The following is a 23,737-nucleotide window of genomic DNA, read 5'->3' on the forward strand; positions in this document are numbered from 1 at the left end:
GGAAAAGTCAGAATAAAGCAAAGATCTCTGGATAGAGAAACATTTCTGTCACACACATGGGCAAACACTCACACAACACCACAGTCATCATGGTGCTGTGTACAAACTGCAGGACACATTGGCTATTCTAGACACCAGGTGTCAGGGACATAATGACCTCTTAATTAATGGCTAAATAATGACCACTAACAATTAAGCTGTCAGAAGACAGAAGAAAGAAGAATGATAAGTACAATTCCCTGTTTCCCGTAGAAGCACCTCCCATTTCTTATGCCCTGTGCTCAGTCCTTAAACACCTTTCTTGTCCACACAGTCTGTGGACATACATCTGGTTTCCTTGAATAAAAGAGAAACATATCTTCAGTCCAAAATAAGCCTTCCTCAACCTGGGAAATCAAGAAATTAGAAATACCTCTTTCTGTGTTCAGCTTGGGGAACACAACAGGAAGAAAAGCCTGCCCGAAATTTTAACAACAGCTGTGGAAATACCCACAGATGAGTTCTAGAGCCTTGCTTTTTTCAGCTATAGCAAGGTTTCCCTGCTGGGAAATCCTTGGGCCTGTCCATCTGCCATACAGTATGGTGAATACCACTACAATAGTACTTTAACAATAACTGTGCTCTTTTGAACCTCCCCATTCAAGTAATTCCATTGATTACACAGAAGAATGCAGACTCTTGTGTTACTTGATCGGCACATATACTCTGAGCATTTAATCCCCTCAAATATTTTTCAATAACTTCCTTTAATTACAAGGAAAATTGAAGAGCTTTCCCTCATGTCTCTCTCTCCCCTTTTTTTTTTTTTTTTTTTTTTTTTTTTTTTTTTTTCTTTTTTTTTTTTTTCCCTGTTAAATGAAGTATTTGAATCACTTTTCAACTTCTTAATCCTATAATCCTGGAAGGAATTTGCTCTCTTCCAAACCCTGGGGGTGGTAGGCTTTTGCTTAGTACAGTACACTCTGGAGATCTTTCAGCAGCGTCTTTCCAGAGGAGTTCCAAATACCTGCATTCCTCAGCTGTGTGGTCACCACGTAACTCAGCCTCACCAAAAAACACCTTGACGCAGTGGTTCAAGGATTGACTTTTTCATGGAAAGTGCAGGGATAACATGGCACAGCAGACACAAAGTGTGCAGAGAACCAAGCTTGGCAAGAAGGCACAGGTGCTCAGTGCCAAGCATGATGGTTTTAACAACAGGTTTATTCCATTCAATGAATTCATTCTTCTGGAAAAAAAAAAGAAAAAGTCAGGGGAAGGCTGTCCTTGCTAATGCTACATCCTTGCACTTTGTTGTCTCCCATTCCCTGGGGGGACACTGGGGAATGATGGACAAGTCTGTATGACTGGTCTTGTTGGGAGGGTTGGACAGAGGCTGTTGGCTGCACAGTCTTTGCCTTGAAGGGCACTGGGTGCATTTACAGCACGTGACCGTCTCCCCTGGGAGCAAAGTGAACTCACTGCACAACAACTTCAGACTTATCTGCTTTTGTTTCAAGAAAAGCCTTCGTTGTCACAGCAAGACAGCTCTTTTTGCAATGAACCCAAAGTCTGTGATTTTCCTCCTCCTGGCTTTCCTGTAGAACCAAGGAACTCTAATGAATGCACTCCAAAGCACAAATTTTCCACCTTGTCTTTCCAGGCTGTTGGTTCTCAAGGGGTGGCCTGTGGATCTTTAGGGACCCATAAAATGGGGGGAAAATGGTGTATGGAACAACTGTAAAAGAGTAAAAACCACAGTAACAACCCAAACCATTCCCTCGTAATTCCGTATGTGCCAGCAAGCAGACAGGGTAAAAAAAGGCTGTAAATACATTTTCAAAGTTTTGCAGCACTTTTAGCTGTTTGTAAATCAAACACCTTGGGGCTCCATTGACCAGATAAAGTCTTGGCTTACTCTCCAAACATCTGAGCGTTCTTTCATTACAAGCAAGATGCAAAGGCATCTGTTATTCACTCCTCTCCCATTCTAGGTCACGCTCCTCAGCTCAATTTCTTTTTCTCATGCTTGCTAGTTCAAATAACCCCTGTTTAGCCAGTGGTTAGTTATCTAATCGCATTACATATAACTGTTGTCATTGTGTTTTGTGCTAAAGTAACAACACTGAGAAATGGGTTGGGAAACCTGAACAGCCCAAAATGCATCTATCTCTGCCCTTGTTGAGACAAAATGCCATCAGAGGCATCAGCTGAAGGTTGTCTGGATGAAGAGGTTGACACAGGACACCTTGATGTTAACATGGCCACAGCATGGACACATTGCTTACAGTAAGGACATGTGAGGAACAAGGGTGTTGCTGGCACATCATCTCCCTCCATTTGAGGGAACTAAAACCTGCAGATAAAATTCAGTGCTGGATCAGCCTGAAAGTCTGGCCTGTTTTCAAAGGCTTGCACATTTTAGTGAAGCTCCAGTGATCAGTTTTATGATCTGACAATTGACAAACCTGTTAACACATTAATCACAGCTCAGCTGGCAGAGGATGATGAAAAATTATGTCATACTGTGATGTATGACTGCTGCTTTCCATTGCTGTGATAGACTCCAGAACCTATTTCCTACCCAAATAGCCCATCTCATGTTGCTCCTTCTGTGGGGGCAATAACTTCCCTGGTTGCCTGGCTGAAGCATCATGTAATAGGCAGTAGCATGAATTAGACATCTGTCATTGATGCAAAGAAACGGCCTTCTATTTTCCAAAATTCTTGACCTATTTCACCATCAACTTTCATTAAGGGAACACAGCTTTGCTATCTTCAGAGAACTGGTAACAAAAAAAAGCTGAGTTGAAGGAATGCACCTCCAGAAATATTTTTCAGCATATATGGCAAGCTGTGTGTACGTGACAGTAGCAGATGGGTTACACACTGATGTCCTCTTTGGGAGAAAGTCTCTTTAGAGCAGACAGGACTGACAGTTTCTACCCAGACTTGGTATGTAGGTAGTGCCACCCTCACCTACAGCTTGGAGAGGAGCTGGGCAGGTTTAATAAACAAAACCCATTAAACCCTCAAGTTTGCAGAAGGGTGAGCCAAGTCACACAGAACTTGTCACTTGCTGCAGGTCATATGTCAATTCCAGACTGGATCTAATGACAGAATCTAGGAAAAGAACTGAAGGAACCATTTTTGTGGGTGTGAAATTTACATAAAATACCTCAGGAAGTGCATTTCCTCCTGTTCTGGGAGGAAAAAAAAAGAGTACAATTATTTTTTTATCTTCTCACTTGTGTTTCCTCTCTTTCATCCTTCTTTTTGTCTCTATCTGTCTCAATGTACATCTTTGAATTTAAAAAAAAACCTTTTTTTTTTTTTTTTTTTTTTTTTTTTTTTTTTTTTTTTTTTTTTTTTTTTTTTTTCAGAATTCCACTCTCTAACTTTGGAGCCAAAATTGGTGGATGAATTTAGTCCCAGTGTGGGACCATTTATTTGGGAAACACTCTATTATATTTTGTTTTTGCACAGATTTTGTGGTAAAAATACGAAAAACTTAGATAAAAATCATGAGTTCTTACTAGGAAAGCATATACCCATGCCTTTCTAGCACTCTCACTGCATTTGTCCTTGTTACAGTTGTATTATCATCTATGACCCCAACACTTACATGCACTTCAAAGCCTTGTAAGGACTATTATCCCCTCTCAAAAACTAAAAGAAAGTGAAATTCTCTAGAACAGAGAACTAAGGAACTGTCGAGCTTGTGGTGGGACAAAATAAACACTCTGAAGAGAGAGCTCTAGGGAGATGGCTCACCTCCAGCAGCCACGACCCAGGGTTTTTCCGCAGCAAGGGGAATTTTTTTTTTGCTCAAAGAGCTACATCCAGCAAAGACAACCTGAGATAGTTGCTAAGTAATAATAATACTCTTAATAATAAATCTAACAATTCTCATAAAAACTTTTTTTTTGTTGCTGTTGTTTATTATTTATCTAAGACAAAATCCAGGGAAACCTCTGGCCAACAGTAATACCTCCTCTCAGCCCCAGCCTCCTCTCTTCATGGACAGCAGAGTTACCATAAGCAGAGGAGCAGGAGCAAAGCCCAAAGGTGCTGGCAGGGTACAGCAGTCAGTGTGTCACTGTGATAGTCTGCTGAAATGAGGAGACCAGGGCATCATTAAATAGCCTGGCCTGAAGTCCAAAAGGAGCAGCTAGAAGATCTGGTGCTCTCTCCATGCTAAACTGTAGCTCATGTATTACTGCTTTGAATATGTATCTGGAAACGAGTTCAGCCCCAAGCCCTGACTCACACCATTCTCTATCACCAGAGACATCAATCTCCTCATAAGTTATTGTTGCAAAGGTGACACCTACTTTTTTTATCTACGTTTGAGAGGCCACAAAACTAAACAGGCAGATGTTATCACACGTTTTTTCCTCTGGCAGCCACAAAACCATGCACGGCAAAATCTCCTTAAAAAAATCATTGCAAAGAAATAGTTCACACAAAAAAGCCCAAAACAACAACAAACAAACAAACCAGAAACAGGAGAGTAGGCCTTTTTAGAACAGACTTTTCTATGATTTTGTTTTGACATTATCGGGGAGGATGCTTTGAATTTCCAGATACTTTTTAGCAGTTCAGCAGAATGAAGAGCAACCAGCTGGAAGTCATGCAGCAGATGGCCACTGGGATCCTCAAAAGATAGGAAGACCTCACTTGGCTTGTATGAGACCAACAAGACAGAGATACTTTCAACCTGGAAATCCATCTGGGACTAGATGTCCACATGGTTCAGGCAGGTAATGGTCAGGTAATAATCACTTCGTTTGCCATCCTTGTTTTCTCCACATACTCTCCCTACCTGTCTTGAATTTGAATGGCTTTCTTCATTCATTGGCACCAGCTATTGTTGGTTCTCTCAGAAGGTGAAGTTGAATTTCTTGCTGAAGTTCATTCACATACTCTTGCTTCCGCTTGGATTTTCTCACACTTTTGTTAGTTTAATCAAAATGTGCCTGGATGCCTTATCCCTCCAAGACCAGCCCATGTACTCACAACTTTTGCATCATGCAAGAGGTCTGTATTTCAAATGCCAATTATTCATCAATTAGAATGGGTAAACTTAAAGACTTCCTGCAAGAATGCAGTTTTTATGGATATAAAGAGAAAAAAAAAAATCTAAGGAAAAAACTGTCCTTGAAAGCAGACAAGATTTTCTCCTTACAAAAAATTTTTGATAGTAAGACAAATTAAGTTGGCATCAAAGACCTTATGTTGGCTTTGAATTTTTTGTAAAGGGTTTTTGTGGTTTTTTTGGTATGTTTGTTTTGTTTTGTTCTTCTTTCCAACTGACCAAGTAGCTACAAGGTAAATAAAGTGCTAAGATTTAGGGGCCTAGAATTTGGGAAGGAGCAGACATTTTTCTTAAGCAGTGGTATTGGCATTCACCTTTAACGTTTGGATGCCAAGCTGTCAGCCAGCAACTTCAACACCACCCTTATCTCTCCCCTTTTCTATTTATACATTACACAAAGCTATTTTTTCCTGGGTTTAATTGCACATCAAAGGACCATCTGAATGGATCCATTTCGGAGGTTGCTGATAGCAACACTGGGGAATCCTGCAAATGGAGGTCTAAAATTTCAGCTCTTTCCAGTGATGTATTAGATAATATGCGGAAAGCCAGTGAAACATCAGCAAAAGCACCCTGGCTGTGTTTCTACTATTTGCAAATTCAAGGTGGACATAGAGAAGATTAAAAAACTAATAATTATATTAACTTGCTCCCTTTAACCACAGGTTTCCTGCCAAAGGAGACACCAATGGCGATGATTATTTCAGTTTTTCAGAGGTAGTGGCAGACCTCTGAAAACATTCAGGTGTCTCAGAGTCCATGAACACATCCTTAAAAGTCAAGTATAGCCTCTTATTCATTCAGGGATGTAAAAAAAAATGGAATCTCCCAGGTCCCTTTAGGCCAAATACATTTGCCTTGGCAAATATCGATTTTGAAGGACTGCCCCAGGATTAGAGAAAAACAAAAATCACAACACTAAAATTGATTATATTGGACACAGTATCAGACTGAGGGTTTCACTGAGTTGTTAAGTAAATAGAAATGCCTGCGCCTCTCTATGTTCCCATTGTAAAAGAGATGTGAACACCACAAAGTACTTCAGTTGGCTTAAAATCATTTTCCCAGCACTGAGCCTGTCTCCTCTAAGCTTTATGCACAAGAAAGGTAAACAAGCACAGCTCCAGTCTAAGTTGAACAGCCTTTTTTGACATGTTGACTTGATTATTTCTGTCTACTACATCAAGCGTTCCAGCTCATACTGACTTAGCTTCTCTCAGATGAAACCTCTGGCAAAACTGCCTCTTGTGTTTTAAGATCGTTAAAGCTCACTCCTTTGTCTGTCACAATGTCAATTATTGCTTATTTATGAAAGGAAAGGAAAAGCAAATCACACCAGCCCAGACACACAAAATAATGAATAGACAAAGTTCCACATTCATAAATAAAACAACATACTTCCTATAGCTCTTACATAATCTTAAGGGGTTGTTTTGTTTTAAATCTGGCACCATTTTAGCATGTTTTTTTGTTCTACGACTCTTATGCTACTTTTAGGTAGGAGAGGTGTTTGACAAGTGAATCTTCAGTGATGCCAACTGCAGTTTTTATTGACTTTTTTGAAAATATTGAGCTAACTCAGAATTACTGAAGTGAACATGACTTGTGAATATAAACTAAAACAATAGGTGACTGGTACACATTGTGTGAGAATTTATTTAATTTTCAACCCAATAGAAGCTGATAGCCAAACCTAGACACATTTTAATGCTGTTGGAAAACATTTTTCCTCCCTGGAATGGAAAAAATCCAACTCTAGGCTTGATTCCACTACACACACACACAAGTATAATTTACCATAGTAATTTATAATGGCGCATAAATTTTTAGTCAGGCTGGTTTCCTTAAGGTATTTCTGTTCACTTGAGGAAATGTGATTTTCTAAAGAGCACAACCATACAAGGAGATGGACATGGGTTTTGGGTGAGGTAGAAGAGCTGGAAGTCAGCTCAGCCTTGCCAGAGCTTCCTCATGCCATGCGGCTTGGGCCAGTCCCATGAGGAATGCCTCCAAAGAGCTCCAGAGAACATACCTCTTTGCAGATACAGCAAACTAATTACATGGAGTCAAACCTCAATGGAAATAATAATAATAATATTTAAAATGTTCCAAACAGTACTCATCTGGGAATCTCAATTAGCTCCACAAACAGTAATTAATTTAGGTTCTTAGCTCTCTGCAAGATAGAGAATTACTAATCTTCCCATTTTATGGACAAGGGTATACACATGCAGACTTGACAATGAGACTTTAGCTGGATTTAGACAGCACATCTTCTTGCAACCTGTTCTCTACCTTGCACTCTCTCCTGTCACATCAGCTGTTACTCTCCCTTTCTTTTTGAGCAAAATTATATTCTGCTGGTTTGGGGCAAAGAAGAAATCACTCCAAAGTCTCCAGGGGCTTAACATAACTGAAGTCTGCTGTACTCACCGTAAGGGTTGCATTAAATAACCTCTGCTGTGATAGAAAATGTATCCAGTGAGACCCCACCGGATTTTATTTAGTAACACAACAGTAAAATTTCCCTAATGAGGCTTATGGCAAACTTGGCTTTATTTCTTTTACTAAATATTGCTAAAACCCAGGAGATGATCCCATAAAAAAGTCAGATTAAACACCAGGAGAGGGACCTGCCTTTCACCTCAAATGAAGGGCAGGAACTGTTTGTGCTCTAAGGGCAGCTCTCCAACATAGTGAGATAATAGATCCTTCCCTAAAATAAACACCAAGCCAGCCATACCAACAGTGTAGCCTCTAGTTTTATAATCCCTTTGCTAGTTTAAATCTCCAGATGAGTTATTAGATTGCAACACATGCACAATAAGTATGTCATGACCCTACAAAAGTACTCTGTAAGAATACAGAGGACTAGGAAAAATAAAGAAAAAGATTAGTCTTTTCAGTCTTAAGTGAACTTAATTTGTCTGCATTCTGAAAAAGAAAATATTTGGGTACTTTCAAAATCTGAAAGAGTATTTGATTTTTTAGACCTTCTTGCTCTCTACCTCATAGGAGGTGGTAGCAAGGTGGGGTCGATCTCTTCTCCCAGGTAACAAGCAATAGGACAAGAGGAAATGGCCTCAAGCTGCACCAGGGGAAGTCTAGGCTGGACATCAGGAAAAATTTCTCCACGGAAAGGTCTGCTAAATATTGAAAAAGGCTGCCCAAGGAGGGGTAGAGTCCCCATCCAAGAAATGACTGGGAATGGGATTATGGTTTTGTTGCCATAGTGGTATTTGAGCTAAGGTTGGACTGGATGACCTTGGAGGTCTTTTCCAACCTTAATGATTCTATGATTCTGTTGTATGGTTGTTTTAGTTGAGGGATAACTAGATATGGTATGGACTTAGTGACTACTGAGTTATGTGCTGCTCCACAAACATTCACACGTAAATTATCTTTGAATGCAAGGCCATCCTGTAGGTGAGACAGGAGGTAGGAAATGCTGTCATGTATTTTTAACTATTTCTTAAAGTAGGTTTGTAACTTGGAAAAGTTAGTTTTCATTGTGTCTCAATTTCCCACAAAGAAAATAAGACTTGCAGCTGGTGTCCATGGCAGCTGTGCTGCTGTGAATACAGAGTGGATAAGAAGTTTTAATTCTGGACTGTGTAAGGGGAGATTTCAGCCTCAGTCACGTTTTGCAGTTTCTGTAAACTGTCAGGTTATTGGGCATGAGATCCATTGCAGTGACACTGCTGGAAAAAGGAACCACATCCCAGTGCGTTCATCTCCTACCGCCAAAGTCTGCATTAATTTTCTCAATTTAGGATTACTAAACATTTTACCTGCAAACTCCCTTTGCCACATTTCTCTGACAAAAGCCAGTAGCTTGTCTGTTTTGTGTCTATTTGTGGCTGATGTGAACTGTGACACGTCCAGGGGATCTTTTACAATTCCTGGTGACAAGGAGGGCTGTGAGCAGCAAAGTGTGTCACATATATTCAGCTGCAAAGCTAAAACTAATAGCAGGGTATGAATAGAACTGATAGCCTCATCTCTAGCTGACACTTCATGTGGCAGATCATATTTCTGGGGACTCCTTTGCTTGCCCCAGGGATGGGCAGGAAAAAGTCCTGCAGCATCCTGGTGAAAATGTGCTCATGGTGCTCAGGGCAGGCTCAGATTGGATATTAGGAAAGACGGCAGCAAGGCTCGTATGCGCAAAATGCACCACCAGTACGGTTCTGGTGATGGCAATAGCTGCTATAGTGAAAAGGAGAAAAGGAGAAAAGGAGGTAAAGACATTACTCACCTTGGAGGTCAAGCTACGTCTTGGCATCTCTTGAAGGAGGACAGAGGAAATGTCATTCCCTCCCCTCTCCCCCCCCCCCCTCCCTGGTCTGGACCTGACTGAAAAGGGAATTAAACCACCTTTTAAAATCCCTGGAAGTTACATTCAAGTTTCCAGTCAGGCAGATCCATTCCTTTAATGCCTGTGATTAGTGTTCTTCCTCAATTAGCAGGGAAAGAATCACAGCTCTTGTGCAATGTATGGGGATGCCAAATAATTTCCATGGACTTGGAAGTAAACACTAATGAAAAACTCCAGCTAACTTTCCAGGAAGACTCACTGTAAGTGTGCACATGTCCTTGTGTGCCTTTGTCACAAGGAGAGGCACAGGGTCCCTCTTTCTATCCCTGAGACAAATGCAATCAGCTTCAGAGCCACCATCACCATCCAAACCCAAAAGCGCACTCCTTGAGAAGCTCCTTGACTTCTTGGGATGGTTTTTTGCTTTCTAAACTCAGTGGCAGAAGGAGGTGGAGAGGATGATCTCTGCATCTACACAGTAGCTGGGAACTACAGCAGCATCTCTTGCTCCCGAGAAACTTGTCACCATTTTAGGATACTCTGCCCCATCAGGCAGGGACAGAGGGAAGAGGATTATTCTGCACTCTGAGGCCCAACGAAAAGAGAAAACACCAGGGGGGAAAAAAAAAAAAGAAAAGCTCTGCAAATGAACAGTCAGCATAAACAAAGTGTATCAGCCCAGGCAAGAAGCTGAAGCATGACTGCACTAAACAAATCACAGTGGAATCAGCAACTGGCAAAGTAATTGGCGTTATTACAGCTGATGGACAATTTCTGATGCTGCTCATGTTCCTTTTTGAAACATTGCTCAGACATTTAATTGGCTCAATTCACATGTAGATGATTGCTCTTTTTGTCCTTCTGGAGTGCATCAGGCCTGTATCTGCAGACAGAAACTTTTGCATGTGCCTCCCTGGCTCTGTCCATCAGCTAAGACACAGGAAATGAAGTTTTGCACAAACCAAGCAAGGCAAGGGAAATATGGAGAAGAATGGGTCTCACCTAAATACTTTCAATCTCTCTGTTGCCCCAGTTCCTTTTAAGTTCAACTCTGGCACTACCAAATAGTCCTATGTTTGTAGCACCTAAGATACTGTGAGTTAAATGCAGGTGTAAAAACTGCATGTGTTGATGTCAGCAAAGGGTAGGTTTGGTGCTTTAGTCACAATATAAGTAAAATTGTTTTCTCTGTCACATAGAAATGCTCCTGTGATCTCCCTCTGGCCTATTAATCACACCATTTCATGAAATCACAGGATGGTTTTGGTTGGAAAGGACCTTCTACCCTTCTGCCATGGGCAGGGGCACCTTCCACTAGATCAGGCTGGTCAGAACACCATCCACCCTGGCCTTGAACAGTGCCAGGGAAGGCAGTAAAATGTTAATAAGGGCTGAGTGTCTGTGCTCAGAAAGCTCTTATCCCTCAACTTGCTAGACTCTCTTGCCAAACTGTTCTCATCCTATGAACCACTGTCCAGAAAACCAACTCCTTCCTGCAGGCCAGGCCTGCGTGGACAGGGAAATCTCAGCCAGAGGCATCCTGGTTTTCCCCAGTGTTTTATAAACCTCACAAAATCATTAACCTGTAGGCAGTAGCCAGGATCTCAAGGTATATGAAACTGGGGAATGGTGCTTTTTTAAACTGTCACAAGAAAAAGCAGCTCGGCTTGATGCTGAGTCACAGATTCCTCCACTCCCTAGGCCTAATCTTGGCCAATTGATCTGCCCTTTAGTGGACAACCAAGTCTAGGACTAACAAGCTCTTTCCTCGGCCAGAAAATGTGTCTGTAGTGTGGACAAGGCTGTGGAGGAAGGACACTTCCCTTCTTTTCTCTTTGAGTGTGTTGAGAGCTGCATGACCACAGGCTGCCTTTGTGGAAAACACCATGGAGGCAGTGGCTCTGCAGCCATGTGGAGGGATGGTTCCTCAATTACCAGGGAGTCAGTTCTGAGTTCTCCCTGGAAATAGAGGGAAATATTTCTGAACTCACTTGACTGGTTCATGCACCAGCTGATTTCACTAGGATATAATCCGTTTAGGTTTACAGTTCTTTTCCAAGGAGGAGGGAGACCAGAGAGGCTCATTTGTCACAACTCTTCTCATTGTAAATCAAAAGCAGTGCCATGCTGGGAGACTCCCAGTGCCAAAGGGAGAGGACATTTGGCAGCATGGCTCCCAGAGATTTCTGGAGCTGCTTGACACCAATCTTCCTGTTTTTCTTGAAAAGAAAAGAGCCCTCACCTCAAAATGATGTGGCATGTGATAGCAAAGAACAAGCCAGTGGATTTGAAAGAACACAATGGCCCTTCAACAGTAAATGTGGTTGTACTAAAGTGTGGCTCTTCAAAACCTGCAGTAAGGCCACCTGTAATACAGCAAACCAATTCGGGAATGCCATGGGATCCCAACTCAGAGCCAGAAGGATGGCTTCAGATTAAATCCCCACCCCAAGACTTTCATGACCCCCTCAGAATCAGAGTTGAAGAACTGGATCATTTTAAACAAACAGATGCTTTCCCCCCTGCAAAAATTGGCTAATTATGTGTGACCCAGTGCCACAGTTAGATTTTGCATGGACTTCCAGTTTTTCCCTCATGACTCTGGGCATCCCAAGTGGCTGCTGCTGCTGCTGAAAGACACCAACACAGGACCTGGTGAGTCCTACACTGCCTTAGAAGAAGATTGAACCCAAACTTCCCTCAAAGCAAATTTGAGACCAGAAGAAAACAAACAGGAAGCACAGAGGAGGTCAGCTCTTTGCTTCCCTATGCCAAAGAGGACTTACAGAAAATCCCACTAGAAAGGGCTGACTGACAATGGCCAGTGATAAAAATGGAAGGAAAACACAGGCACCATCATACTATTTGCTTTATCTACCAAGCTGAATATTTTCCGTTCCAGCTACCACTTCAGAATTCTTGACTCTGAAAATGAGTCTGGAGACAAGCAATCCAGCACCACAAGAAGTCAAAGGAGATATGCTCGTTCTCTTCATCAAAGTTTGGCGCAAGCATTTGATTCACATCCCATGTGACACTGTCTACATCTTCCTGTGGGAGATGCAATGTACTCCAGGAATTCAGAAAATCAAGGTCTGTTCTGCTCTATGGCTACAACTGAATCACCTCACTCAGGCTTGTTTTCCTGTTTTCGGAAATAGGAATAATATTACACCCTGCTTACTGAGACAATGAAATTTATGTGTGAAGATAATGGCATCAAAACTAAGTATTGTCACTTAAAGCAAAATGAAGTTTTACAAAAAAAAAAAAAACCAAGGTAATGTGTGTGCTATTAAAATCATGACACCAGATGCCAGAAGTGGGTTGAATTTTCTGAGGTACTCCTGCTGTTCCTTTTCATCAGGCATGGGAAAATACTGCTTTGCAGATAAATATTGTGATGTGGTGAATGTCCAAAATTTAATGAATTCCATTATACCAGATGAAAATGAAGCTTTCATTAGTTTATGGATGGCTTATTCATTTTAGTTTTGTTTTGTTTTGGGGTTTTTTGTTTGTTTTTTTTTTTTGAAGTTGAGAAAGAACGTTTTCCCTAAGCAAGTGCCAAGTAAGAGAGTAAACATTTTCTGCTCTTACACCTTCATCTCCTCCCCAAGGTCGTCACTCCTGCAAGGAAAAGGCTCTCACTACACCAACCTTGCCAACAGTCCTGCTGCAAACTTCTCCCAGTGAGATGCACCCAACCCTAGAAACAGCTGGCCACAACTGGCTGTACCAATGAGCTCTGCAGAGCCTTTTCCCACTCCTGCCTGCCACTGCGGGGTTCTTCAACTCCCATCTTCACCTTTTATTGTCACACACACTTTGGGCCAAGAGCAATAATATATTTGCTTTATGATGCTCTGGCTATGACAGGGATTTTATGGACAGCCACAATATCATCTTCATAACTGTGGACAAACTGCTGATTAAAAGGGTCACACTGGCACAAGGGAATCTATAATGTCCTTATTTGTTCACAGGAAGGAAACACCAGGAGTTTAAATTTCTCTCTTCAGCTTTGGACTCTTGGTGCTTTGATCCTGATCACGTCTGAGAATAAAAGGGGAATTTAGCTCTTAAATGTGGTTTTTTCACTGGTGTCTCAGTTAACACCATCCATAAAAGGATTGTTTTCTTTGTTACACAGGACAAGGCTGACACCACAGACTTGAAATAGGAGCAGAATGATAAAAACTGTCATCTTTTTAGCTAAAAAGGGACAATCATTAACCATGTAAATAAATGAGTGACTATCGAGTTTTAGTAACACAGTCCATTCTGTTGCTCATTCATGAAGAGGAGTGAAGAGAAAATGTTTCAAGGCTTCAGAAAGATTTTTACGTTTTTACTTGGAGAATTACACATCCTGGTATTTTAGCACTACAGACACCTGCTGACAGTATTGCAAAACAGGACATTCTTGAGGTTGCAAGAAAACAGGCACAAAAAAGAGAATCCTGTTATCAAGTAAAATATCTGAAGACTCTGAGTCTGTTTTTTTCACTGACTTCTAAAAGCATCACATCCTCAAATTCAAGTGAGCAGATGGCTGCCAGAAACACTCTGAAACCAGGAAGCTGCTTGCCTTGGACACATTATTTTGGTGTCTTGACCCCTTGACTCTTTCATGGATTTTTATTTCACTTGGGTTTGATCCAAGGCATTTGGAGAGGATTTTAAAGTCATTGATGACCTCTGAACTTCAATGATGGCATTTTGGGTCATTTTATCTTAAAGAACAGATAAGGGCAGAAATGGCTGTACACTCACCATCCAATGGGAGCAAAAGATATAATGATATAACTTGTGGATTCAGTCACAGCTGAAGTAAGCTGCTGAGGCTGTACAGAGAAGAGGTGCTACTGGTGGGGGGAGAAATGTTTTGAAAGCTTGCAATCATGGCATCACCTCTTTTTGCTGATACTACACAGCTACAGCTGATGACAACTCCAGCCCTACCTCCATGTTCTTCCAAAGACGCAACCCTAAGTCATACTTGCTCCTGGCTGAGTGTCTTAGTTTCTTGCCTCAGAAAGAGTGCAGAAATGTAATTTTTGATATGAAGTGAGGTCTTAGGAATTGCTAGTAGATAAAGAGCCTTGCATTCATTTCCCCTGCAACTGTGACTGCTCTTCAATCCTGACCTTGATTGCTCCCAGTAAGAGATAATACAAATCTCATTTCTCAGGTAGACTTCCCAAGATGTTGTCTTGAGCTACATCTCACAGATGCTAAACGGATTTTCATGCAAGAGATAAACTAAAGTTCTCTGATCAAGGATAAGGTTGATAAATTTGCTCCTTGGGAGTCCGGGGACAATGTGGATAAAGGTCACCTAGGAGAGAGAACTAAGCTGGTAGCAGAGCGGGTCATGATGACACTGAATCATGATCAGGCCACCATCTCAAGGAGAGGAGCAAGGCATTGCAGATGGTACAATTTCTTCTGATGCCCTCTTCCTAAGTCATGTGAAAGTACAGATTTCTTTCCTCCCTTACCCTGTCAGAACTTCTCACGGACTCCTTCCAGCCATCTGAGGCTCCTGCTTTTACACTTCCAACACCACCCTACACCTTTACCCTGCCACAGAATCATAGTGTGACCATTCCCTCTCAAATTTCCTACTTCATCTACTTATCCTCACCAAGATCATGCTTTACTCATATCAGAGTTTCTTATTTCCCACCATTCTTATTAAACTACAGGCACTTATTAAAAAATGGGAGCATCATCTAGTGCAGCTGCTGCTCAAACATAAGGGACCAGAACTATGGTATTCCTTTATGAAGAGATCAGTGACAACTAATTTTGGTGGCACATAGATAAAATACTGATTTAATTTATCTGGATCTAGTAAAATCTGAAAAGAGCTTATAAGAAATCATGCCTACACCTCAGTTAATGAAATTCTGGGCTGATTCTGGGAAGGCTGACAATTATAAAACCAGTCTGCCAAACTTTTATTCACAGCTTTATTGCAAAGTCATTACAGATATGACAAAACCCACCAAACTCACAGAGGTGTGTGTGAACACACATGTGAGAATGGGGAGCACCACATTTTCTCCCTCCCAAGGCAGCCTGGCAGCTCAGAGGGGACAGGAGAACAAGGAACAGATGCTTTTAATGCTGCCAGCAATACTCAATGTTGCAGGACCATTTTTTTTCCCACCTGAGAATTTGAATCTGAAATCATGTCTGCAAGAAAACCGTATGAGCTTTCACTGCTGATGGTGCTCCCAGTGCATGGAGGGGGCTGTCAGAGGCCTCAGGCCATCCATCCACAGACCATCTCACCCTCCCCAAAGCACCACAAAATAGTTTGAGTTGAAAAGAGACCTTAAAAGTCATTTAGTCTAGCCCCTCTGCCATGGTCAGGGACACATCCCACTAGACCAGAGTGCTCTAAGCCTTGTCGAACATGGGAACACTTCTAGGAATGGGGCAGCCAAATCTTCTCTGGGCAACCTGTGCCAGGGCCTCCCCACCCTCACAGCCAGGAATTCCTTCCCAATATCCTATCTATCCTGGCCCTCTGGCAGTGAGAAGCCATTCCCCCTTGTCCTGTCACTCTAGGCCCTTGTCCAAAGTTCCTCTCCAGCTCTCCTGGAGCCCCTTTAGGCACTGGAAAGGGCTCTAAGATCCAGAACACTGATTATTTTGGCCAGCCAGGCTGTCTGCTGCGCCCTTAGAGAGTGACACTAGGGTTGATGCACATTTTTTCACTGGTGCTCTTTGCATCTGGTTTGCTGCACCCAGAAACCACAGAAGGCTAAAATAAATCTACATGTACCCTATCGGCTGGTCACCTGTTCCCTGACCCCCTTGTGTTTATATTTGTGCTCGTTATAACACAGGGAATGAGGGTGAATATAAAATATTTTTCCCTAGGGAATAGCGATTTTCAAGCGATTACTCTGCAGGCAAAAAGCAGGATGCAGGCAAGTAATGGCTGCAAAATTTGATGCCTTGATTTCTGTTGTGTGGATCAATATTAATAGCAATATTATATTTCCAGAGCTGGCAGAACTATTGATTATTTGGTATGTAGCAGTTCATTTATACTTGAGAGCAAACTGGGACACTGAAACAACAAATGTGCAGCTGTTAAAAAGCAAAACAGGACATTGAGTTTCAGTGACACAAGTGGGATATCACTTCCTTTGTCTAAAATGGGACATCTTTAACATGTCAAAAGTGTAATTTACTTATCTGACTTACTGTTGTATATGGGGAAAATACGTTCTTCCCCTGAAACCTGCAGATTAAGGTCATGTTTCCAAATATGTGCCATATACAATCAATAATTTCATCCCCACTGTGACTAAACACTTCAGGTTTTCTTGAAAGGAAAATATTTTGTTTGATATGTTTAAACAAGTACTAAATCAGATCGCCTTGTGCATGAGATGATTTCAATGAAAGAAAAGGTAGTGAAACATTACACCATGGTTGTAGGAGCTGAGCCAGAGTTCTTTCTTTTCAATGAAGTTTTTAACTCAGTGAGAAAAAATAGATACCCGTATCTATATATGTGTAAATATATTTTGATAGGGTGAACTCAAAATAAGACTTTCTCTATTAAACAAAAGGTTTACCTACATTTGAAAGACATAATGCTGTATCTGTATCCTTCCATGATAGCCTTCTTTATTATGCGTAAGTCTACAATTGTCTACTTGACACATTTAACTATAAAGGATGAAACTGTTGAAAGCAAATTACATAGAACATCTTATGCTACGGCTGAAACCTATTGAAAAAGAACCCCCCTCATGGTAAGGGAGAAAAAATTTAAAAATAATGGGTGACATTCCCTGTTGCAGGAAAGAGTACCTCAATGACTTAATAATCTTTTTACATGAGTTTGAAGAGGCTGGAGAGGTGACTAGTAAATATGCAGGAAATGTACTATAGATTGCCTTTTGGGGGATAATGTAGCTTTTCCTCTGCTATCAGCATGTTAAACAGTGCAAGTTTAACTGCCTTAGCAACTGTCTGCAATTTGGACAGGTCAGGATCAAGGGAGGCTGAATCAGCTTTTGGTGGTGGCTCCCCTCTCCCACTGCTGACAAATGGAGTTTAGAGTGAAGGAGTCCAGTTGGGTCTGAGCCTTTTCAGACAGTAGTAATTAAATGTGCCCAGAAATATTCCCAGGCGTGGAGGCCAACTGGCACAGAGAGGTTTGTACCTCTGCTCACAGCCGTGTCTTAACTTTCCTAGTACAGCAGCTTAATGCAAACAGCTCACAGGGATCCATGCTTAAAGGATGATTTAGGAGCTTGCTAGTTGGACCAAAAGTGTGCCAAGAACTGGTTTAGTACTTTGAGTATGCCCAGTTACATTCCCATGAACGTTCCCAGATACTGCTTAACTTGCTTAAGGTATTGTATGACATATTTATTTTCCTGATCAAGATTACTTCTTTCCAGCCAGAAAAAGGGAATCATATGGCTGTAAATTTGGTTATGACAATAATACTTCTGCTGGTTCATGAAGTCACTCTTACTCAATAGGATGCATGTTTATTGCTGTTTGCAATCTAAGAATCTTTGCAAGGAACCAGATGTGGTGTGTTTAAAGTGAAAAAATATTATGCGTGGACAGATGAACTTCATAAACAAATCACTGTCCTCCTTATCCCATTGCACATCACTGACATCTGCCTGATACTACATTTTCAAAATCTGCCACTTTAAATTGTTTGCTCCCCAAAAGGCATCCCACCTCAAGTACTTGCCATATGCTCTAACTAAGCTACATTGGTGTGCCGGTTTTGTCTGGGGCAAGGTTCATTTTCTTCCCAGGGGCTGTAACAGGGCTGTGTTTTGGGTTTGTGCTGAACACAGGGTGGATAACACAGAGATGCTTTTGTTATTGCTGAGCAGGGCTTGCACAGAGCCAAGGCCTTTTCTGCTTTTTGCACTGCCAGGCTGGGGAGGGGATGGGGGTGCTTGGGATGCTGGGAGGAGACAGCCAGGACAGGTGACCCAAATGACCAAAGGGATATTCCAGACCATGTGACATTATGCTCAGTGGATAAAGTGGGGGAGAAAAGGGCGAAGGGGGGATGTTTGGAGTGATGGTGCTTGTTTTCCCAAGCCATTGTTACATTTGATGGATTCTGGCTCTCTGGAGATGGCTGAACACCTGCCTGCCCATGGAAGGCAGTGAATTAATTCTCTTTTTAGCTCTGCTTGTGTGCATGGCTTTTTCTTTCCCTATTACACTGTCTTTATGCCAACCCATAAGTTTTCCAGTATTACCCTTCCAGTTCTCTCCCTGATCCTGCTGGTTGTGGACTGAGTGAGGGACTATGAGGGGCCTGTTGTGGTTAAACCATGACAACTGGGGATATCATCATATGTCCCATAGCAACTTTCTGTTTTGACCTGCACAAGGCAGAGCAAATCTGTTTTCATGGATTTCTCTGAGCAACAAGAAGCTGAATGCAAACTCTTTACTTCAAGAAGAATTGATTTTATAAAGGCAAGGCCACCTGGCAGAAGGTAGATCAGGATTAATGCAATCTCAAACCAAGAGGGAAGGTCTTGGTGCTGTGTCACCCAAACCTTGGCACCCACCTTCCTACACCCCCCAAGCCAGAGCAGGGAGGAAGAGGAAATAGTTCATGCCTACACTCTCTTCACCACACGCACCACAAAGCCTTCGCAGTGAAAAAATCTCAAAGCTGCCATCAGAAACTCTTACTCTGATATGCGAGCTGTCCAGAGGAATGCATCCCTTTGAATGGTTTAGCTCATGGACACTTACCCGTGCAGCAACCTACTCATGGTTTGCAGATGGAGCTTGGGATGGGGCTCCTTATCCTGGTGCGCTGGCTGTATTTCAGCAATGGCACTTTCTTTGTGGGCAGCACCAAGGCTGCCATCCACCTTTTGCAGTTTTGCCTGTTTTTCCCAAAAAAAAGATGGTGCAGACCTGTGTCAGGAGTTGGTGTTGCCTCCCAGCTCGTTTTTGGACACCTTTGTGGTCCTGGAAGAAGCAGCTAAAAGGCACCATGTGGGCTCACAGCCTCAGTGTTTCATGGTGGCTTCCTGACTCAGGAAGAAATAATGCCAGGAGGATGGCAAATTCCTTTATGCCAGCAGAATCTAGTGCCCTATGATCCTGTGACCAAGTCCAAAAGGCAGGAGGACTGGGAAGTCCAGCAGGCACCTGCTTGAAGAGGCTGGGGGAGATGAGAGAGAGGAGGTGGTGTCCTGCTGTGCGCTTCTCCCACCTCCATAACCTCCTTATTTTCAAAGAGTTTCCACAGGGCTGCAGTAGCTACTGCTCTCCACACCTGGTGGATCATCATCCCCACTACACTAATGGTTTGGGATTCTCACACTGCCAGCCCTTCTTCTTCCTGACACTGAAATGAGCAGCTTGTTTGGCTTCAGGAGGAAAAAAAAGTGTGCAACTTGGACACTCCTGTGCTAACAATATACAGGATGATGCCGCATAGCCCAAAACCAGCATGGGCTGCCCCAGCATATGATTATGCTCAGACAGACCCAGAACTTGATTCCACACCCACGTGTCTGCCCCTTTTTCCTTCCAAAAGTGACCACAGCACCTGAGTCAAGCTTTGGCACAACTGTTATTGATGTGCAGGGTCAGCAGTGAATGAGCAATTTTTTGTGTTTGATTTTCAAGGAGAAAGCAGATTCCTCTTGACCATTAAGATGAAAAGGAGGCTGATTCAAAGCTAGAGCAAAGTTTAAGGAGTAATTCTGCACAGGCAGGTAAGATAAAGTAAAAGTCGTTCTTCTCTCTGTTTGGCCCTGTAAAATGAGAAATACTATAAGGGCTATGCATTTTTTGAAACCTGCAGTATTTCTTTTTTCCTTGGAAGGGTTGAAATAGATTTAAGCACTACTGTTAATATCTCTAAACTGACAGAGACATTTTTATGTGTTTCCTTTCACAGTCTGATATCCACATTCACCATGTGCATTCCTTTGTTTCGGGGACCACAGCTCCCCTGTGGTCCACAGACTCAAGGTTCATTTTGTGTTGCCCTTTCTGCCAAAATGGGATTATTGGAGACAGAAAAAAATTTCAAGGTTACCCACAGCCTTCACAGAAACAGGAGGGTAGGAGAATATTAGGAAGAAACTATTAGCTCTAATATCCAGCTGCATTTGGCAAACCTGAGTGTATTTGGATTGCCTATACCAGCATTTCCCTCCCCTGCTTCCAAGTGATTGCCCTGGCCCCAGCGATTAACCACCTGAATACACCCAAGAAGGATATTCACAGAAAAGATCTCATGATGAAAAGGCTATTCCTGGCCTTCTTTCCATCACATCATAATCTGTGCACTAATATGGCTTGAGACCTCAGCTGATCAAAAGGTCATAAGATGCTGCTGCTAAGTAACACTCTGTCTCTGTTCAGCCAAAAGCATTTTTACTCCATTCAACAGGAAGAAGAATGTAATAGCAAAGCCTTCAAATCGTTTGTATAATAGGTGAAGTCTTCTCTTTATGGCATTATTCATCCTTCAGGGAATGACACCTGATAAATGAATCTCTAGTTCCCAATGAGTTTAAATAAAACAAAGGCAAATCATATCCCTGTGCACTGGAAATATAAAACCGCACATAACATAAGAGTTCCCAATCTTCCACCACTTCCCTTGCTAAAAAAGCTATAAAGTGCTGATCATCCCCAGATTCTCCCAAAATCAAGGGAGCCCAAATTTCTGAGTAAATTACAAAAAAACATGGTAATAACAGAGGAAGGACTTAAAGATGCGTAACTTATTTAGTCTTATGAAAACTTGCACCTTTTTGTCCTCATGCTAGTAAAAACTAGAAAGGTAAGAAAAAGGGGTTATCAGCACATCAACAGCAATAATGGACTGAAAATGGGGGGAAATCTAATAAATGGGTCAATGTGTTTCCCAGGAAATAACACTAGGGAGGACAATTTTCAAGCATCCTGGGATAAATAAAATACTGAATTACATCCTACTCAACACCATGACTTGGCCCAGCTGGTCGCCGTTGAACTAGTGGCAACTGGTTCATGTGATGCCAGTCACATTACCTCCAGCAGCAACAGCAGGCACTTCTCTGGCCATCCTGCTTCCAAGCCTCTCAACATAGGCAGGAATCACTGCCCAAAACAGCAGGGAGGGAGGGCACCACTGCCAAGAGCCACCTGTCACCTGAAGCCCCTGTCTAGTGGGTGTGCAGAGATACTTCCAGTGAGCAATACCATTGGGAAACTGTTCTGTGTTTCCAGCACACCTGAAGTGTTGTCACAAACAAATTAAATCTCAGCATTTCCCAGACTATCCGCCCACTCTTCGGCTTTTCAGAGCTCTATACCAGACAGTTTCTTTAAGTGCAACTGGCAGTCATTTTGCTTCTCTCCATGCTTTCAAAGCTGAGAGCCATTAAAGATTAGGAGAAAAAATCATGACTATTTTTCCCTAAGAAGCAGAACTGGTAATAGGCTTCAGGAAAAATCCTTCTAACTGCAAGTGATAAGCATAGACTGTGTGAAGGTTGACAGGTCTGATTATAATTATCATGTGAAGGGACTAGCACTAACCTCCCTTCTGGAGGCAATGACAATTCCTGGAAGGGAACATGTAAATGAGTTATCATAAAAAAAATCACTGCAAGTAAAGTTGTCTTTTGCTGGGAAACTAAACAAGATCCAGATTTGGGGGTGAGAAAAAACCCAAGCCTAAAGAATTTATTAAAGTTTATCCTGATAGAAAATGACACTTAATCATATATTTAAGTTTTGCTGACTTCAGAATGATAGGACTAAAAGTATAAAGTGGGACACATGAAGTGTAGGATGGAGTCACGCATGTAAGAGGTGTATGGAAATAAAGGATATATTCTGAAAGTACACTTGAAGAACATACCGTGCATTTACACATGAACAAGGAGTCCCAGAGAGGATGTTGGTTCAGACTGAGATAAATATTCAAAACTAAGAAAAAACCCAAGCCACCTTGCACCAAACTTTTCCCATTCCTCACATCCTAGCAAGAAAGCCAAACAAAACCAATACAAATCTCTTCAAATTTCTTCTATCCATAGACATCCTTACTTTGCATCTATACATTAACTGAAATACAATGGCATCAGCTTTCAGCAGGGTTGTGAGGTAGACAGGATAGGGAGTATTCCCTCAAGATCATCCTCTCCTGACCTTTGTGCTTTCTTTGATGGCATTCCATTTTTATTAGTCTGCACGGGTTTTTTTGCATTTCTTCACTCCATTTCCATTGGAAACTTGGAAACAGAGAAGTTTGGGCAATCTGGACTGAAAGTAGCAGTACCCTATCTTTTTCTCTCTGAAAACAGGGAAACAGACCTTAACAGGGGCTATAACTAAATAGGACATGAAGAGAAGAGCCTCAGAGTCAAAAGCAGCCCTAAGAGTTTCATTCTCATTATATCTCAATGGAGTGGAGCAAATAAACTGTGCAAGGAGACATATGGAAGCTCACTAAGCAAATGGCCTATTTAGGGTTCTTACTTCCTAATTAGGTCCTGGCGTCAGGAGGTTGGTAACAATTATTCACACAGAGATCATTTGGACACAATACAAACTGTTCTAAAACCCAAACCATCAAAATGGCATTCATTAAAAGAAACCCAAATTAATGTTTTAGACTCATTTGCTTAGTGCTTGGACTATCAGTTTCTGTGATACACATAGCTAAATTTTGTGTCCAACACTGCAAAATTGTGTTTGGAAAGGGAAAAGGATGAAACAAAAATCACCACAGCCATATCCCCTTGTTCTTACCTTGTTCACTGATTTTGTCACTGGACTCTGCACAGGAAACGCACACTCTCTTCCCAAATTCTTCATCTGACTCTGTGGTGTTTTCCAGAGCAAAGAGAAAAGAAGAACACCTTAATTGTAGGGATGACTGTGTAGAAAATGGTCACAAACATCCAGAGTTTTGCTCTGCCCTTTTGATTTCCTTACATGTTTCAGTATGACCACTATCAACACCCCACTGCCAGCTGGAGCTCTGTGAGCACCCAGTGGTGGGATCCACCCTCAGTCACACAGAGTTCTGTAGGGCCCCTCAAGTTTCCCCTTACCCCACAATGATATGCAAGCTTCCCCTCCCAAGCGTCCCTTGTAAGCACGTTGGCATGACAGAGCCACCACAGCTTTCCCCAGCAGCTCTGGGGCACACAATGAAAAGTCATCTCACGGAGTGGTGCCATGGATTCCTCTGACAACCTGTGCTAGAAAAGCCTGGGAAGAGAGCAGGAAGGTGTCACATGAAGCCAACCCACCTGGTTTGTATAAGAGTTAAAGTAGAGAGCTGAAGCCAAGGA

General features: G+C 42.0%; 1 protein-coding gene across 3 annotated transcripts in view; it reads right to left on the minus strand.

Moving 5' to 3' along the window:
• Nucleotides 1–23,737, minus strand: part of SETBP1 (SET binding protein 1) — a 264,740-nt gene that overhangs the window by 117,974 nt on the left and 123,029 nt on the right. For 2 of the 3 annotated variants that reach the window (XM_066180876.1, XM_066180874.1), the window contains one exon: nt 23,190–23,261. The exons of the other annotated variant lie outside the window; for it this stretch is intronic. In XM_066180876.1, the coding sequence (XP_066036973.1) occupies nt 23,190–23,261 (72 nt within the window). The remainder of the gene's footprint in view (nt 1–23,189; nt 23,262–23,737) is intronic. 3 annotated transcript variants of the gene reach the window in all.

This window comes from Chamaea fasciata, unplaced genomic scaffold (assembly GCF_029207755.1).
Source record: "Chamaea fasciata isolate MVZ Bird 193981 ecotype frontalis unplaced genomic scaffold, bChaFas1.0.hap1 SCAF_4, whole genome shotgun sequence".
NCBI lineage: Eukaryota > Metazoa > Chordata > Aves > Passeriformes > Sylviidae > Chamaea > Chamaea fasciata.